General features: G+C 41.7%; 1 protein-coding gene across 5 annotated transcripts in view; it reads left to right on the top strand.

Moving 5' to 3' along the window:
• Window positions 1-2,773: 2,773 nt before the first annotated feature.
• CPEB4 (cytoplasmic polyadenylation element binding protein 4) overlaps window positions 2,774-17,432 on the top strand; it is a 69,582-nt gene continuing 54,923 nt past the window's right edge. For 2 of the 5 annotated variants that reach the window (XM_042992077.1, XM_015537753.2), the window contains exon 1: window positions 2,774-4,929. In XM_042992077.1, coding sequence (XP_042848011.1) covers window positions 3,805-4,929 — 1,125 coding nt within the window. In that variant the 5' untranslated portion in view covers window positions 2,774-3,804. Of the gene's footprint in view, window positions 4,930-13,726; window positions 14,224-17,432 lie in introns of those variants that run through there. The other 3 variants (XM_007082790.3, XM_007082789.3, XM_042992096.1) reach the window with 2 other exon arrangements.

The following is a 17,432-nucleotide window of genomic DNA, read 5'->3' as shown; positions in this document are numbered from 1 at the left end:
GGGTTGTACAACCAGGAAGTAGAAGTAGAGGTGGGATTCAAATACACTGTTGGGCTCCAAAGACAGTCCTTTTCCCCCCAAGTCATGGCTGCCATTTTAGCCACGGAGAATTGGTAGCTCCAAAAGACTCAACTATCTACTGGGTACTGAACATTCATTCATTCACTTAACAAACGTGTTCTGAGTCTGCTCTGTGCCGGATCCTACGCTGGCCACTAGGGACACAAAGATAACCAGATAAAACCTTTGCCCTTAAGAAATGAACCCACTGACAACTAGCTGTAATTTATTTATTTATTTATTATTATTTTTTTTAACGTTTATTTATTTTTGAGACAGAGAGAGACAGAGCATGAACGGGGGAGGGGCGGAGAGAGGGAGACACAGAATGGGAAAACAGGCTCCAGGCTCTGAGCCGTCAGCCCAGAGCCCGACGCGGGGCTCGAACTCACGGACCACGAGATCGTGACCTGAGCCGAAGTCGGACGCTTAACCGACTGAGCCACCCAGGCGCCCCCAACTAGCAGTAATGTAAAGAGAGGAGTCTACGAGATGTTAGAGAGAGGGGCGGTCAGGGCAACCATTCTGGAAGAAATGACACCTTGGACACTCTGGTGGAACCGAACCGGCAAGACTCAAGGTATGTCCCGTCGTGGGGAACAAACAGCAGACTAAGACCCAATCCCCATGCCCAAAGAACTCCAAATAGAATTGCAGAGGTAAGACTCATGGTCGTGACAGAAGGAAAGAGAATAAAAATCACGGCTTCAGGCTCTAAACAGGCGTTCTACATGGAAGTGTTGGAGGATGCAGGAACTGCGGCAGAAGAAGTTAGGACCATTCAGGGAAGGCTAATAGAAATGAAGTGGAAGCCACCCGTGTTCGTGAGCTGCTTCTTAAGTTTTTGACCGCTCTTTTTTTCCTACTCTGGCTCTACTGTGATTCCTTCCCTTCATTTTGCATTTCTCATTTCCTACTAAAGGGAAACACTTATTCATCATCTTTAGAGTGAGGCATTACCCTAGTCCCCGATGGCGGTCGTAAGTGGGAATGTGCAAAGATGAACAAGACCAACGCTGGAGCAGCTAATGAATCACCCAAATGATAAGAGTTTGAGAGGCGTGAACTCCAAACAGCAAAAGGAATGAATTAATTCAGACTTGGTAAGGGGGCTGTCATTCCAGATAGCGTCCACTGTAGTTGGTTTGTTGATTCATTTCTTCAGCATTGATTCACCCATGTCCTCCTATCCACAAGGTCCTCTCCTCAATGAGCCCAGGTCTGGCAGACATAAGCAGCCATTACAATGATGGGATAAACGAGCATGAGACACACAGGACTAATGGGCCATGGATGCTCGTTAAGAGAATTCAGGAGGCAGAGCTGGTAGCGTTTGAACGGATTCCTAAGATGAAAACAAGCGTTTACCAAGTGGAGAATGAAGAAAAGGGCATGTTAAAAGGCACCGGGAGGGTGTTTGGAGCAGCTTGGTGTGGGGCATTTGTTCGGAGATGAGGTGTTAAGATACAACCGCCCACAGAGCGGAAAGGCCTTGAATACCAGACTAAGGAGTTTGGCCTTTTTCATAGAAAGATCTGAACAGATGAGGAAGACCGTAAGATTTTCGTGTTGGAAATGTCTCTCTGGTACGGTGTGGAGAGCGGACTAGAATAGGATGAAGAGGTCTCAACCACATACGTTTACAGCAGCTGTATCTTTGTGCCTGATAGACTGCACCAAGTCTCCCAGCTAAGCCACGCTGGGGAGTGGGGGTGGTGGAATGGAAGGTGAAGGGAGAGTCCCGCGTGAGGTCAACAGGCAGGACAAGGACGTACGCAGTTCCAGGCTCGGCACAGAGGCTGGGGAGACCCGCCTCCCCTTCCAGATCCCTCTGGGGCGGAGCTCGGGCCAAAGCACGTGATGCCCGGGGACCCACCTTTACTGTGGGCAGGCCTCCCGTTCATCCTTGGTTTTACCGGTCGCCACTCGGATCCGCAAGACCCTGGCTCTTTTTCTTAGGGCTCGAGGGATCCGTTCTCTTCCGTGCGTCCCTACATGCAACTCCTGCAAAGAGATGGGAGGGGAGATCAACAGCGAAGGGGTCCTGTGCCCACACTAAAGATGGCAACCTGCTGCGCTCACTCTGGGTGGGGGAGCGGGTTCCAGTCGCCAGGCCTCACTGGGCGAGGCGCAGACGGAAGGGGCGTCTCTCGAGGTAAGCTTTCGACCTTCCTGGGAGGGGACCGGAGCTGGGGGGCGTGGCCTCGTCTAAATTCTAACAGCTGATTGGTATTTCGACAGGTGGGCGGGGTGCCCTCGGTACCCCACCCCTCCCTCTTCGAACCGGAAGTGTCTCTCGGTCTTTCCAGCTGGTTGTCATTTCACTCGGCTCGGTCCTGAGGAGAAGGACTCAGCCGCGGCTGCGGGACCCGGACACCGGGAGGCGGTGGCGGCGGCGGCGGCGGCGGTATCGGCGACAGCAGAGGAGGAAGAGGAGGAAGAAGGAGAGAAAAAGAAGAGCCAGGCGGAGTCCGCAACAACGACAGCGGGGACTGCGGGACCGGGGCAAAGTGACGGCGGCGGCGGCGACGACGGCCCAGCAACCGTGAGGAGAAACAAAAGCCTTCTAAATTATAGATTTTTTTTTTAATCTGAGGGAAAGAAGAGAGAGCACAAAGGGGGGAGGCCCTTTTCTTTTAGAATAACTACACTAGTGGGTTTTCCCTTTTTTTTTCCTCTCCCTGCCCCCCCACCCCCCCCAACCCCCCCACCCCCCCTGCGGAGAATCGAACTGAGAGAACTGAACAAACCGCCCCTGGGTCCCATGAGGGAAAAAAACCCCGGAGCCGCAGAGAGGGGAAGAGGCCGAAACTGCAGGACCTTCCAGGTCGCCCCGTTGGTCCCCGCACCCCCGGGCCGCCAGCTCCCTGTCGTCGAGTCTCGCTAATCCTTGCTGATCGCGATCCCCCCAAGAGGGAGAAACGGGTGTTTCCAACCCCTTTCATGGGGGAGAGGAGGCCGGGGGGGAGCCCAGGAACAGCGACCGCAGCAAGATCTGCACCCAGAGCCTCAGGAACAGCCCCCGAGGCCAAAACTGCGCCCCGTGAAAGAGCAGAAACAGGACCGGGAACAGCAGAGACCTCCCTGCGATCATCTTTCCATTAGTCAATGCTGATTTCCTCTCCCGCAACCAGGAATTCACCTCCCGCCCCAGATAACCTAATATAATCTATATATATAAATATATAATATATAATGTTCTTAAATTATTCCTGATTTTTTTTAACCAAGCTGCCAAGAAAAGAACGTATTCTCCTCTTAGCCCTATTCTAATTTTTATGTGAGTGAATCTAAACTGCTGAGGAAGACCATATGTGATTGTTAAATTATATATATATATATTTTTACTCCGCGCAAGGCTTATTCTTCTACATCCATAGATGCTTGAGAAGCTGTGTTTTTGTCATTCATGTACATTTTCCTTTGGAAAAAGAAAGCGCCTATTTTACTAACCAAAGACTTGAGTTTTGCCCTCTTCGTTTTTATTCCCTCCTAGAAACAAGCCCAGTCGGATTCATGTCCATGTGTTAAGAGACTTTTTTTTTTTTTTTTTAGTTTTTTTTTTCCTTTCAGAGACCAGAATTCCAAATCAGAACTATTTCGAGTGATAAGCTGCGATCTTTGAGCTAGCTATATAAATAAGACACTGCAAACAGACGACTTAAATTTCGGGTGGAGGACGCAAAGACGCGGGACACCGGGTTGCCCTTTTTTATCGTAAGCTTCTGATCCTAAAAGTGATAAATGGGGGATTACGGGTTTGGAGTGCTAGTGCAAAGCAATACTGGGAATAAATCTGCTTTTCCAGTCAGATTCCATCCACATCTGCAGCCTCCACACCATCACCAAAATGCCACCCCCAGCCCTGCTGCTTTTATAAATAATAACACAGCTGCCAATGGCAGCAGTGCGGGGTCAGCTTGGCTCTTTCCCGCTCCAGCTACCCATAACATTCAGGATGAGATATTGGGGTCAGAAAAAGCAAAAAGTCAGCAACAGGAACAGCAGGACCCTTTAGAAAAGCAGCAGCTCTCCCCCAGTCCAGGTCAGGAAGCCGGAATACTGCCTGAAACCGAGAAGACCAAGTCGGAAGAAAATCAAGGGGACAATTCTTCGGAAAACGGCAACGGGAAGGAGAAAATAAGAATCGAATCGCCAGTGTTGACAGGGTTTGATTATCAAGAAGCCACGGGGCTGGGGACTTCGACCCAACCCTTGACGTCTAGTGCATCGTCCCTTACTGGTTTCAGTAACTGGTCGGCAGCGATAGCACCTTCTTCCTCTACAATCATCAACGAAGATGCAAGTTTCTTTCACCAGGGAGGGGTCCCGGCTGCTTCGGCCAATAACGGTGCTCTGTTGTTCCAGAATTTCCCCCATCACGTCAGCCCTGGCTTTGGAGGCAGCTTCTCCCCTCAGATCGGGCCTCTGTCACAGCACCACCCTCATCACCCTCATTTCCAGCATCATCACAGCCAGCATCAGCAGCAGAGGAGGTCTCCCGCCAGTCCCCATCCCCCGCCTTTCACACATAGAAATGCTGCTTTTAACCAGCTGCCTCATTTGGCGAATAATCTTAACAAGCCCCCCTCTCCGTGGAGCAGCTACCAGAGCCCCTCTCCTACACCATCTTCTTCGTGGAGCCCAGGAGGTGGTGGATATGGTGGCTGGGGAGGTTCCCAAGGCCGAGATCACCGCAGAGGGCTGAATGGAGGAATAACGCCCCTGAACTCCATCTCGCCTTTGAAGAAAAATTTTGCAAGCAATCATATTCAGCTGCAGAAGTACGCTCGCCCCAGCTCTGCCTTTGCTCCTAAATCCTGGATGGAAGATAGCTTGAACAGGGCTGACAACATTTTTCCTTTTCCGGTAAGATTATGTTCCATTTATAGATTAAGATGAATAAGGAAATTGCCTGCTGTAGTATCTGTTTAACTAAAGAGAGTTTGAATTGTTCGTGCGCATATCAGAACTCTTCTGAGAAAATGAGTTAACTACCAGACGTTATTTTGGCAGGACAGGAGTATAATTTGGAACAAAATATTCAGCGGTTTCTTTGGGAAATTTCTAATTGTAATCTCCCCCATAGATAATAGTATGAATTGGCGTACTTATGAATACCAGATAGCTAATGATGTCAGAATTATTAACTGTAATACCTTTCTAGCCTGACAGGATCAGCAGGGTTGTTTTTTTCCCTACTTTTTTAGGTGGGAATAAATAATGTATAGATACAAGTATATTTCACTGTGGAAACTGATGATCATTTTCTGCCTGCATGAAGTAACTAGATGACAGAATTCATGTTTTTCCTCCACTGTAGTGTAGGGTAGTGATTCAGTGAAAACCAACTATTGAATTATAGTTTTCTCCCTGGTTACATTTTAAACCTGGAACCTCTCTGAACCTTGCAGTGTGAACAGTCTGAATTCATCAATTCAGCAATTCCTCTTAAACCTCTTTGCAAATTCCGGCCTGCCCTGTTCAGTAAGGACTGGTACAGAAATGATCTAAATGTTTTCTTCATCCCCATTTATTTTCAAATACCATGAAACTGTTGATCTCAGAGTGACTCTTTCATGATGCCTTTCATCCATTTGTTTATTTTCCAGTGTTAACACTAGGGGTGTAGATAAACCGTTCCTAAAAATAGATCCAGGCAAAGATCACTTGTCTTTCTGGCCACCAGTGTATCTTTACTCTGTAAGAGTCACATTGTTTGATGTTTTTGAATTAATGAGCAGCCGGTCTAGTTGACAGATAGGACATAAAGGGAATTTCATAGTTAATTGAGCATCAGATGCCCCACTAAGTTTGTACACTTTGGGGGTATGATTGTTTATATGTGTTTAGGAAATTTATATGGGATAATAAGCTAACACCGAGTCAGTCCTCACAATGACCCCACAAGGTAAGTTCTATTGTTATCCCCATTTTGCAGAGGGATAAAATTGAGTATCAGAAAGATATAACTTGTGCAAAAGCACACAGCTGATTCGAGTGCCAATTCTAGGTTAAAAAAACAAGGATTAAAATACATGCCTGTATACCTGTGTATGTACATATGTGTGTATGTACATTGTGTGTGTGTATATACACATGCATGCACCACAGATAGAGGGTTATTGTAGAGACGTTTCTGCAAGGGCTAAAGCAGATTACAAAATAGTTGCAATGTCCCCAAATATGATGTCAGCACAAGCAGAATTATCTGTTTTGATTAATCATTTGCTTAGCGGGAGGGGAAGTCTGCTAAGAGAATCCTATGTCATTCCGAGGAATTAAATGTCCCTTCCCTGAAGGATTCAGGTGTAACAGTTAGGATGTATCTTAAAATATTCCATTAAGTTTATTTTAGAGTTTTAAACTTTTTTTTTTTTTTTTTTTTGCCTAAGTATCAAAAAGCTGTTGGCTTTTGCTTTTATAAAGGATTCTTTACTCAAAACTGAAGAGCAGTTATCTTGTGTTAGTGGTTAGGTAAAAAAAGGCTCTTTTAGATATTGGCAATTTCATGAAGTCTGTTTTTAAAAAAGTTGCTTTTAGTACTCTTTTGAACATACATTTAAGGAAAATGTAGTGCAAAGGTGACTTTTATGAATTATTCGTATGTTGCTAATTTTTAGATCTGAGATGGCATTCTGTACATTTCAACTGATTAAGATTGGTTCAGAACTGAATACACTTTATTTTACTACTATACAGTGACAGAATGAACTTATGTGACCTCATGCTTTATTTTCTGTTCTCAGTTTACTGATTTTTGATAAAGATTTGCTTTGGGAAAAATAAAAAATTCGGAAAATGAATAAACTATATATATGTACATTATTAGTATTTTGGGGAGGCTAATGGAATGTGTTTAACGTGAAATCTTTCGGTTCAGTTGGAGGCGTATATGAAATAATAATAGAATAGACTAAGATTGATCCTAAAACTAACTAACTAGGAAACTAACTCTTCCCTTAGGATTGTTGTCTATTATGCTGAGGATGGGAAAAAGGATGAGTCAATATACTTGGCTCAAATGTGGTAGGATTAGAAAGTAGATTGTTGATTACTGCTCACCGTCCCCACCATTTTTAGGAAAGGGAGTGGGGTTCAGGGAGCCAAGAGCAAGTGTGGTGGTGATTTGAAAGTCACAATAGAAACAAGGGATTTTAAAAAATCCTGATTGGGTTTTGAAAAAAATCACACGAAGTTAGTAAACTGACTACTGTAGTGCTTACTTAAATGAATGTAGTTCTGTGTGTGTGTGTGTGTGTGTGTGTGTGTGTGTGTGTGTGTTTTAACAATTACTCTTTTGAATTGGTTTTTGGCAAAAAAGAAAAAATGCCATTTTGGGTTGGTATGGATTACTTGGTTAAATTTAATATGAAAAACTCAAAGAAACACTTACTTGACTGGGAGCCTGGAGACCTAGGTTATGGTCTTGGCCCTATCAATATCATAGCATTTGGGGACCTCGGTTTCTCCATAAAATGTGGGGGATGATGGAGGTGATGCCTAAGTTCCTTATGATCCTGAAGTGAGCTACTGTGAAATTGCAATTGCTGCAACCACAACCACACTCTTTCCTAACCGCTGCCATTTTTGAATTTATTACCCTAAAAGCTATTCATTTTAGGAAAGAAATTTTATAGATATTAGTAATTCAGTTTCGATGGCTATTGTCAAGAATTCCTAAGGTGTTGTGTAGAGATCTGGAAATGCACCACAGAAGTTACGGGATCCAGCTTACATGGCCACATTATGATGTTAGTATTCAATCAAAGGCCAGCATGGTATTGTTACATTGAAAGGAAAGAATTCACCTGATACGTAACTAACACCAGGCAATGTTTGTTTTAACTTGAAATAAATCAGAATGTTTTTCACATTTGTTTAGTGCAGGTTTGAGTACGTACAGTGAATTGAAATTGAGGATAACGTCTTCAGTTAGTTTTTTTGTCCAGCCTTAACATTCTCTTTTATCCATGTTTGCGGAGCAAGAACAGAGATTTCAAATATGTGAATAATCCTCTAAATAACTGATATGGCAAGGCATTGTATTTTGTGAATATTTTTTGTATTACAAAAAATAAGGTCTTTTTCTAGTTTTCTGTTTTGTTTTTGCTTAGTTTAAAGCTTTAATTAATACGAACTCAAATGACATGCCTCAAATCCTGTTTTCAGATACCACTAATGTATATAATTATATATACCTAATATAATTATATATATTGTATAATTAATATAATAATAGCTAACATGCTTATGATATTCAGTTTTACATATATTAACTCATTTAATTCATTCAACAATCCTATGGGGTAGAAATTATTATTACTTTTCAGACACAAGATTTGGCTTTTAACCAGTATACTACAGTGCCTCTTGACATAAACATAATACAGGTTTTGGGGGAGAATGCCTCCTAGAAGCAAGTAAGATGAGAGGAAAAATTTTATAGTTTGAATGGTTGGTACATGCTAATCAAAAGATGTAAGTTTCGAAAGTGGAAAATAATATAAAATAATAGAATATACTTCTCAACTTTAAAATGTTAAGCTTAGATAATATTCAAGTCAATTTTTTTTGTTTATTTTTAGTATGCACTATATGTCAGGCACTGGCATAGGACTTCTCAATCCTATGAGGTTTGGTTTTATTGTCCCAATTTTAAAATGAAGAAACAAGGTCCATATTCTTAAAGGCATGATTTGACTCTTACATTAAGGAGGAAAAAAAAAAAATTCCTTGTCCTGCCAAACACATCCTGGAATTTCAATGTCCAAACCAAATAATATATTGGGGCACTTGCCAATAATTATATTTGAATACAGCACTTCTTTGGAGAGGTGCCTATTTTCTGTCCTTACAGGAAAGTAAAGGAGAATTGTATAGTATATATTCTGATACTCTCTTATCTTCAGCTCAGTTATACTCACACCTCCATTAGCTAAATACCAGGAAATAGACAATCAATCAATAAATTAATTAATTAATAAAAAGGCGGGGGTGGGGGTGGGCAAAATCTTTCCTAAAGACCATCCTAAAACTTGATAGGGAGACATTTTGGGATTTAGAGCCCATTTGCTTTTACTTAAGACACAGTCACCATGGATTTGTCTTAACCAGGCAAATAACTCATGTCACTTTAATAACTCTGCTTGTGTTGTAAGTTTATTGATCCTTAAAATGATATATGGCATCTTATATTTGAAAACAGAAAGTTACTGCATTGCTTCACTTCTGAAAGTCATGGTGAATTATTGCAGTTGTCTAAGTGCAACCTCATTACAGTTTTGGTTTTTTAATAGCGTCCTGGGAGGGAATCTTTATATAGGAAACATTTTCTATTACTTTGTATTCCTTCATATTAGAAGAAGGAAAATTCATTTTTTAAACTATAAAGTATGGGTTGGATTGTTTTGGCTCCAGCAGAATTGAGATATTGGAACAACTTTGGAAAAAGCCTACCAGATACAATTTTGTGCCTTTTTGTAGAAAACCTTTCAACTAGGTTTAATTGCTTTTCTGATGGAATCAAAACTTGGGCAGGGTAGAGTGGTTTTTTTTATTATTTTTTTTGTTGTCTTCACAGAAGCCATGGAGTATGATCAACACATCGTTCTATGTCTTTCAGGAAAAACCTGTTTATAGCAAGCCTCATGAACTTGGTTGTTGCTGGCTGCAACTAGAAAGATGCTCTTGGTTCATGGGTTTACGCTTTTGAGAATAATTCTTGTTGGTGTTCATGAGAAAGAATGGAAAAGTAGTCTTTTTTTTTTTAATTTTTTTTAACGTTTATTTATTTTTGAGACAGGGAGAGACAGAGCATGAACAGGGGAGGGTCAGAGAGAGAGGGAGACACAGAATCTGAAACAGGCTCCAGGCTCTGAGCTGTCAGCACAGAGCCCGACGCGGGGCTCGAACCCATGGAGTGTGAGATCCTGACCTGAGCCGAAGTCGGACGCCCAACCGACTGAGCCACCCAGGCGCCCCTGGAAAAGTAGTCTTAAAGTTAACATATGCCTAGTTTAAATTTAACACCCCGTGTTTATTTTTTTAAGAACTTTATCTTGCTGTAAGGAAAATAAGCTTGGAGATCCATTATCACATATTTTCAACACTACATTGTACTTCAGTTTTTGGTCCCAGCACAGATAAGATAATGTATAGAATTAAGGCAGGGAGCCCATAACATGAGCATTCATTTTAATATTTCCTGACAGACTCATTTTATAAAATTTAATTGTTCAGAGAAAATTGCTCTTGCAGAAATTAAAGTACGTTTTTACCATGATAAATTTATAGCGATGTGTAATTTTTTAACTTCAAAATTAGTATAGGTTCTCATCACATTTTATATTATTGAAACAGAAGGGGTTCCACTTTCAGGGTTTCAGAAAATTCTTAGTAGCTAGAAAGATAAAGGTACAGTCCTCTTCTTAATCAGTTTTTGAAGGTGAAACTTGAAAAATTATCGAGAAAGCCTATTTTATGACGCCAAACAAACACGAAGTAGAGTGAAGCACAGCCTCTGGTTCTTAGCAAAACAATGAAATTACTTACAATTACGGTATCTACGAAAGATTTTTAACAGTCCTTTGTACCGCCTCTCTCATGCTATATATTTTATTTACATTTTACTCCTTTTGAATGAGCTAGATGCAATCCAGGACAGATAAAACATTTAGCAGAATTATCAATTTTCTTGAGAAGTTTTATAATTGTGTATACGCTTAAAATTTCATTAGGATTGGCAGACTGTATCTTTCAGTACTTTGAAAAATTTTACCTGTAGTTATTTTGAGCAATTTAGAACATTTCATTGCCTTTGTATACATTAAAGGAGACTGTTTCAAAGGAGAATTTGTGATTTTTTTGGTAAGAGATAGGAAAAGGTACCAGGGATTTGAATTGGGTATATTTTAGCTTTTATTCTGGAATTCAGTTTTGTTTTGTATATTTTAATTTATTTAGCACATATTTAATGAGCACTTCCTATGTTATCGACCAGGGGCAAGACTAGATGTCTCATAAAAGTTGTTTTGGTTTGATTTATAATTTATTTCTGATCTGTGCTAGTCCCTGAATGATACTAAACATACTTTTTTTTTTAATCTCATTATAAATACAATTAGCAATTGATAATTTCAGGTCATTTTAATCCATGAGCTGTTTTAATTTTTTTTAATGTTTATTTGAGAGAGCGAGAGAGAGAGAGAGAGAAGTGAGAGAGAGAGAAAGAGAGAGAGAGAGGGAGGGGCAGAGAGAGACAGAGACACTGAATCTGAAGCAAGCTCCAGGCTCTGAGCTGTCATCACAAAGCCCAACGCAGGGCTCTAACTCAAGAACCAGGAGATCATGACCTGAGCTGAAGTTGGACGCTTAACCGACTGAGCCACCCAGGTGCCCCTCCATGAGCTGTTTTGAACTTTAAGGCAAATTAAAAGATCCACCTTTAGCTATAACAAAAGCAATGTGTTAATGGTATTTTCAAATATTTTATTAATGGTCACATTTATAAATATATGCTTGTGTGCAACATGTGCTTATTTAAGTTCTGTGGGAAAATGGTGTTACAAAAGGCAAACTTTAACCTATGGTTAACAGAATTCAGGCCTTATGACACGTAAAGGAGAAAACTCCATCAGCCACTTACAGGTCCTCTCTCATGTTTGCAAACTGAATTAATGAAAGTTCAAAGTCTTAAGCCATGCCCATACTTTTCATATTTTAGAGTATTTAGATTGGGCAATTTCTGTTTGCTGAACATTTACCAGAAATATCCCAATCATTTTTTTTTATAGATCTAAACTACATTATAGTTAATCCCTCAGTATTATACATTTTAAAGCCATATTTATATTTAAATATTATGTAACATACTTTTAATAGTAGTTCTTCCAGGTGTTTTTGAGGAACTCATCTGAGTGCTCATCAGTAAAATAGCTGTTGTTATTTTACATCTGTAAGAACCTTTAAATTTTTTTTTTTAACTTTTTTTGGTTTTTATTTATTTTTGAGACAGAGAGAGACAGAGCATGAACGGGGGAGGGTCAGAGAGAGAGGGAGACACAGAATCGGAAGCAGGCTCCAGGCTCTGAGCCATCAGCCCAGAGCCCGACGCAGGGCTCGAACTCACAGACCGTGAGATCGTGACCTGAGTTGAAGTCGGATGCTTAACCGACTGAGCCACCCAGGCGCCCCTACATCTGTAAGAACCTTTAAAATAAAAGTCAACATAAGAATGTTGCTATTCAGAAAAATCTCCTAATTATAGTATGGAAGTCAGAGCTGGGTTCCAAATATGGCTCTGCCACTCACTGTACGACCTAGGGCAAGCTACTCAACCTTCCTGATCCTTCATTTTCTCATTTGCTTTGACAGGTGATCACATAGAAATATTGATTCAAAATCTTGCAATTAGCATGTCTTCTTAAAATATGAAAACCATTGTATAACTTGTGTCTGGTAATTTGAGCTTAATTTTAAAGAAGACTTTCATAAACCAAACTATAATTTTTTTTTTTTTAACATTTATTTATTTTTGAGACAGAGAGAGACAGAGCATGAACGGGGGAGGGTCAGAGAGAGGGAGACACAGAATCTGAAACAGGCTCCGGGCTCTGAGCTGTCAGCACAGAGCCCGACGCGGGGCTTGAACTCACGGACCGCGAGATCATGACCTGAGCCGAAGTCGGCCGCTTAACCGACTGAGCCACCCAGGCGCCCCAAACTATAATTTTTAAAAAGAAAGTCACCGTACTTAAATGATAGTGGAATTCAAAGCTAGATGATGTTCTCACTTTCTTGAACACTGCTAAAAAAATTATTGACTTTTTTTGGTCTCTATTTTGGCAAAGTGTTTTCCCTCATGACTTTTAAATTTTTTATTAGGAAAAATATTAAGCATATTCAATAGTAGACAAAATAGTATAACAGAGCCCCATGTACACGTTATCGGGCTTTAACAATGATCAACTTGACAGTCTCCTGTATCTTCTTATGTTATTTTCATGTTATTTTATTTTATTTTATTTTTAATTAATGTTATGTATTTATTTATTTATTTTTGAGAGACACAGAGAGAGAGAGAGAGAGAGAGAGAGAGAGAGACAGAGTGTGAGTGGGGGAAGGGCAGAGAGAGAGGGAGACACAGAATCTGAAGCAGGCTCTGGGCTCTGAACTGTCAGCACAGAGCCCGACGCGGGGCTCGAACTCACAAACTGTGAGATCATGACCTGAGCCGAAGTTGATGTTTAACCGACTGAGCCATCCAGGCGCCCCACTTTTCATGTTATTTTAAAGCAGTTTCCAGATAGTGTATCATTTTAACTGTAAATGCTTTAGTATGTGTCTCTAAAAGATTAGGAGTTTGTTCCCCGCCCCCCACCACCACCACAACAGCAGCAGCAACAACAACAACAACAACAACAACAACACTTCATGGGTGTTTTTAAGCCAAGATAGTGAGAGGGGCGCCTGGGTGGCTCAGTTGGTTGAGCATCTGACTTCAGCTCAGGTCATGATCTCGCGGTCTGTGGGTTCAAGCCCCGCGTCAGGCTCTGTGCTGACAGCTCGGAGCCTGGAGCCTGCTTCGGAGTCTGTGTCTCCATCTCTCTCTGCCTCTCCCCTGCTCGTTCTCTGCCTCTCTCTCTGTCAAAAATAAATAAACTTAAAAAAAAAAAAGAAAAGAAAAGATAGTGAGAAACTGAAGCAAGGCCCACATTCTGTGGCACCTGCTCAGCTTGTTTCACCACTCAAGCTGGTGCTAATCTCCAAGGAAATCACTGCTGGCTTCATTTCCTCCCTCTGGGCAGAGAAGGGTGTTGGTAGTCACTTGGCTATCAGGAAAAAAAAAAGGAGAGATCCAACAAAAATGCCAAAACGTATCAATCGATGACCGAAAATTTGGGAGAGGATGGTCTAGTTTTCTTCTATCCACCTTATTCTTTCCCCAGGTTCAGGCTCCTGTGGACTTGTGAGAAGGATCTCTGAAAGGAGAGAGAACAGGACACGACTGGGAGCTTTTGGGGCGTATTTTTGTTTGTCTGTTTTTGTTTTTTAAGAAGAATTGAGCGATTTGGGGCTTTTGTTGGACTGCATCAGATTTTTTCACCTCTTGCAAATGTCTGATACTTTCAATGGTCTACGCACTGGGAGTACATGACCAAGGCAAGCATACTTCTTGAAGTGTACAGTCTGGGCCAGAAGTACCTTCTGCTCAGGAAACTCTGGGGAGCTAAGGATATGGGGGTGGGAATTGTGAGGGCCCAGAAAGGCTGACACTGGGCACAGGCTGCTTTTTGACGTTGCTCTCAAGGTTCCCAAAAAAGATGTCATGGGTTATAGGACACGGGCCCCAGTTTAGGAATAAAGATTGTGCATTTGGGTGACCATTTTCCTTGCTGACTTAGGACCTGATCCGGCCCAGCAGACGTGGAACAGAGGAACTCTGATAGGCAGTAAGCTTCCAAAGGCAGAGGAAGGGCCAGAAGGGGCTAAATGACTTCATTCCTTAGTGTTGAGTTTTAGTAGTATTTACCTATTTTCCTTAAGCTAGTGACTTCTTGCCCTGAGTAGTTTATTAAGTAGGAGAAATATTTTTTTCCATTTCAGTTTCCTATGAAAATGCGCTACAGGAAATAGCACAGAGCAGCTGAATTATTCAGATATAACAATTCCTAATTTAGTATATTACTTTCAGGCTCTTCTGCTATTTCACTAGAGAGAGAAGGGGCAGAAAGACTGTTTATTGAATAGATCTAACGACCGGGCATTTTGCACAATCTGTTCAGATACCTTATCTTTTTCCTCACCGCGATTTATTATCTTCATTTTGCTGATGAAACCAAGGTTCACAGATGCTGTGGCATCAAGATCACTTGTCTAGTAAGTGGTCATTTAAACTCAGGTCTGAGAATTTTTCCAAAGAAGACATCCAGATGGCCAGCAGACACATGAAACGATACTCAATGTCACTCCTTATCAGGGAAATACAAATCAAAACCACACTGAAATACCACCTCACGCCGGTCAGAGTGGCTAAAATGAACAAAATCAGGAGACTGTAGATGCTGGTGAGGATGTGGAGAAACGGGAACCCTCTTGCAGTGTTGGTGGGAATGCAAACCGGAGCAGCTGCTCTGGAAAACAGTGTGGAGGTTCCTCAAAAATTTAAAAAATAGCATTGCTGGGCATTTACCCAAGGGATACAGGAGTGCTGATGCATAGGGGCACTTGTACCACAGTGTTTATAGCAGCACTCTCAACGATAGCCAAACTGTGGAAAGAGCCTAAATGTCCATCAACTGACGAATGGATAAAGAAGATGTGGTTTATATATACAATGGAATACTACCTGGCATTGAGAAAGAGTGAAATCTGGCCATTTGCAGCAATGCGGATGGAGCTGGAGGGTATTACACTAAGTGAAATAAGTCAGGCAGAGAAAGACAGATACCATATGTTTTCACTCTTATGTGGATCCTGAGAAACTTAACAGAAGACCATGGGGGAGGGAAAGGGGAAAAAGAAGTTACAGAGAGGGAGGGAGGCAAACCATAAGAGACCCTTGGATACTGAGATCAAACTGAGGGTTGTCGGGGGGTGGGGGGAGAGGGGAAAGTGGGTGATGGGCATTGGGGAGGGCACTTGTTGGGATGAACACTGGGTGTTGTGTGGAAACCAATTTGTCCATAAATTATATTAAAAACATAATAAACTCAGGTCTTAGAATAGAGTAGACTTTAATTATTTCTCTCTGCCAGGCAAGGTGAGAATGAACAAATAGTCAACAAAAAGAAGGGGTCTGTCGACCCAGGAATGACTAATCAAGTCTGGAAAGGCAGCCAGCTTGTTTTGTAAATTCAGTTAAGTGGTGACAAGAAGTGTTTACCATTTCAAGGATCTCTAATGCTCAAAATGAGTGTGGTTTATTTAGTGAAGGTGGAGTAAAATTTTCTTCTTGAAGGCTTTCTGGAGAGATCCGATTCATCAGTTCACATGGGAGCAAATGGAGCTATTGATCCAATCAGAGTAAAACACCAACGACATTCACTCATTTAGTTATGGTTTTTTATAGGGAGCGTTTGGTAGCCTATGGTCTCTTAAGATTCTGCCTTAGTTATTAAGCTGTCATAATCAGAAAGTACTGATGGAAGAGGAAACACGTGAAGAAATATGAGATGATGCTGAGTGTGGTTTCTTCTCCTGCAGATAATTACCTCTTTGACTTTAACCTCTGACACTTGTTCTCTGCATTCAGGCCCTGTATATAGCAAAGGACTTCATTCTTGCTGGGCGTTTACACATTGAAATTTCTAGGTCCCGATGAGGCTTACTTAAATGGATCACGTTTCTAAGCTTCTCTGACGTCAGACTCTACCACTTACCGTGTGACTGGGAGAGCGATTAGTTAACTTCTTACAGCATCATTTACCTAAAATGGGGATGATAATCGTATGCACTTTATGTGATGGTTGTGAGGAACCAACGTATGTGTATCATACATAACTCACATAAGATGCACAACACTGAACCAGGAGGAACGTGTTGGCCACTTTAATAACGGTGGTGACAATAATGAAGGACTTATACTCTGCACATGTGCAGCATATCTGTGGCTGTGTAGATGAGTGGTGCTCACAGCCCACTGGGGGGATGGCTGTGATGGAACTTTGTCAGCATCATGTGGAATGGTGGCATGTTAGGGGGGCTGGGAAAAAGGGACTCGTTTCTGCACAGGGATATGAGGGACATCTGGAAGTGGACTCATGAAAGTTGACTTAGGTAGTCTTTTTTGATGCCTGTGGGCTTACATATTTAACCCAAGAAGAACATTCACATCTTGGCAAATCTTGGATTAAAACTCCCATAGTACCTTTGATTAATTATGGACTCTACTGGCATCCCAGACTTCCTATTTATTTTGGCAGCTGACATCCTGGCATAGACTTTCCTTTCAAACCAAAATATTTTCTTTTCCCTTCTTCACTAGGGAAAGTTTAAGCCAGAAAGAGAAACTTCCATTGGCTGATATAGATACATAGTTGTCTGGGAAGTGGCGATCACAGTGCTGTCTGTCTTTGTAGGGAGAGAGTGAGTGAAGGGAGTAGTAGCTGACTTTTGGCTCTGGTTCTTAATAATGTGGCTGTATTCAGTTAAGTACTTTTTGTGTGTTAGATCCAGTCTACTAATGCAAAAACATGCTAACTCAAGTATAAACAGACAAGAACCAGTAATAGAGTGGTCAGGGTGGTTGAATTGTTGAAATTGAACTTGATTGTAATCTTTTTCCAAGTTAGGCGTCTCGGGGCTTGGAGAGGGCTTTGTTTTGGGTTCTGAGAGCAATCCCTTCGCTTTATGCAGAAACCTTAAAATGG

This window comes from Panthera tigris, chromosome A1 (genome assembly GCF_018350195.1).
Source record: "Panthera tigris isolate Pti1 chromosome A1, P.tigris_Pti1_mat1.1, whole genome shotgun sequence".
In the NCBI taxonomy this organism is placed as follows: Eukaryota; Metazoa; Chordata; class Mammalia; order Carnivora; family Felidae; genus Panthera; species Panthera tigris.
Note: the sequence above shows the minus strand (reverse complement) of the source record. Positions and strands in the feature narration are given on the sequence as shown.